The sequence below is a fragment of the Dendroctonus ponderosae genome, unplaced genomic scaffold (assembly GCF_020466585.1).
Source record: "Dendroctonus ponderosae isolate FM_Combo_2020 unplaced genomic scaffold, Dpon_F_20191213v2 Dpon_F_20191213_6, whole genome shotgun sequence".
Taxonomy (NCBI): Eukaryota; Metazoa; Arthropoda; class Insecta; order Coleoptera; family Curculionidae; genus Dendroctonus; species Dendroctonus ponderosae.
The window spans coordinates 2,940,995-2,942,894 of record NW_026018814.1 but is presented as its reverse complement, the minus strand read 5'-3'; the positions used below and the strand labels follow the sequence as shown (position 1 = coordinate 2,942,894).

At 40.2% G+C, this 1,900-nt stretch overlaps 2 protein-coding genes across 3 annotated transcripts in view; both read left to right on the top strand.

The window, feature by feature from the left end:
- Positions 1 to 1,900, top strand: part of LOC109536276 (ejaculatory bulb-specific protein 3) — a 76,252-nt gene that overhangs the window by 14,293 nt on the left and 60,059 nt on the right. The gene's annotated exons all lie outside the window — the stretch shown is intronic.
- The window catches only part of LOC125502396, a 3,975-nt gene continuing 2,394 nt past the window's right edge, over positions 320 to 1,900 (top strand). Inside the window, exons 1-4 of one of the 2 annotated variants that reach the window (XM_048667701.1) lie at positions 320 to 351; positions 400 to 602; positions 659 to 958; positions 1,011 to 1,114. In XM_048667701.1, coding sequence (XP_048523658.1) covers positions 570 to 602; positions 659 to 958; positions 1,011 to 1,114 — 437 coding nt within the window. In that variant the 5' untranslated portion in view covers positions 320 to 351; positions 400 to 569. Of the gene's footprint in view, positions 603 to 658; positions 959 to 1,010; positions 1,115 to 1,900 lie in introns of both variants that reach the window. The other variant, XM_048667700.1, reaches the window with a different exon arrangement.

Below are 1,900 nucleotides of genomic sequence, written 5' to 3'. Positions count from 1 at the left end.
AATACCAAAGAAGGGGGGATATTTTGTGTCTTCAGGCCAGCAAAATCAAAAGGAAACTCAAAAGAAAATGTGAAAATCAGTATTCGAGCACCATTTTGCACCATATAAACTTTTGAAAACATATATTTTTAGTTTCGGGCAAAAGGCAAATTGGAAGGACTGAGAATAGTTTTAAGCCAGCAGTGTTCATTGCATTAGTTGCAGCAAATCTCAGACGCCTCCAGCGACACACGTTACTGTACAACCAATTGCCTACTGGGAGGTTATACTACGCACAGAATATCCATAGGGATGTTCTGTGTTTTCATCTTTGGTTAACCTATGTTTTTATGGTTAGAGGCTATGGTTAGGGTTTAACCCTTAGACAAGGAAAGAGAGTCCTCTCTTTCCTTGTCTAAGGTTTAACCATAAAACCTGTTGCTACTTGCAGCCGCTTGTACTTGTATTTATCTATGGTCAAGATAATATTGATAATAGTTTGTAGTGTGTAATCCAGATTTCCTGAGTGTTTCCTGCGGCATTTGGGAGTGGTTTCCGGCTCAATCTCCACTGACAACCACCCTTGTGCCATGACTTTCTACGACGAGCTTCAAAATGTCCCGGTAAGTGAACTATTGGACTCGTACAAGCTCCTTAAAATACCCGTCGATATTTCCAGATCAAAGAGCTGGCTCGGTTGCACAACGAACAGCTAATATCCGATGAGAGTTCCGACGAGTGCAGTGAGCCAGAAAACCTGCCGGTGTTTTCCCTAGAGCAGATCCACGCTCTTGTAGTCGATCATCTGCCCAGGAAAACGCAGCTTGGGGCTCCAGATGTATGTCGACGCGGGGCCCAGAAGTTATCAGAGCTACTACAAGTCACCTTTTGTCACGTTTGCGGCAAATTCTCTAGGAGGCACTATAGGAGTGCAGAACATCGCACAAATATTAGCCACTGGTTACGGGCTGAGCTGATGGTACAGTTGCAATTTGTCATCGGTTCGTTTTACTCAAGTTCGCATTTTCCAGACTAGTGATCCAAAAGTGACTGCCAAAGTGTATTGCGCTCCGTGCAACCTGGCCCTGAATCTGGACACCCCCGATGACCACTACAGCTGGGAAACCCATAAAAGGTATTACCAGAGATTAATTGAGAGATCGCCGATCCCGTGTTAAAAAAGTGTACAGGAGAGCAGCGTAGGAGAGGTAAATAGTGGGGATCGTGGGCATCTTACTTACATTTATTTCGCATATATCACTACAAGTCACCTGAAACTTTTCTGATAACCATTGGTGATAACGTTGCTATGAACGAAAATAATTTGGAAAATTCCATCATTTTTCGCTGATATCCCACAACGACTTTCTTTCATATATAAGACTTATTAGTTTTTCAACATCCATATCAATTTGGTGTGTCACAAAAATGTTCGCTATTCAGTCAGAAACACTGCGAACCTGCGAACAAATCCCATTTACATTTCCTAGTTCAAAAACTCTTTTGATATTTTTGTCCTCTATAACATGTTGAACCAGTTATAGTTTTTGCGCAAAAAAGTGATTTCTGTTCTTTTGGCAACTGAAAATTTTAGACATTCATTAAGTTTTTCATTAACAAAACATTCGCCAGGGCCAAATTTTGTTAAAAACTCGCATTTTCTTTTCGTGAGATTTTTTATGATCGCAATTTGGACGAACCCGCTTCCAAAAGACGACCGGGCCTAAAACTTTGACCATTTCGGTCAGTTAAAAAATATAAAACGCTTGACAGTTAATTTATTATAAAAACACATTATCACTTACTACGACTGTTGCAGTTAATGCCTGAAATTGGTAAATAGCAAGAAAACAAAAATCATTTTTTGGCGCAAAAACTATGAATGCTACAAGATTTTATAGAGCCCAAAAATGTTTCAAAC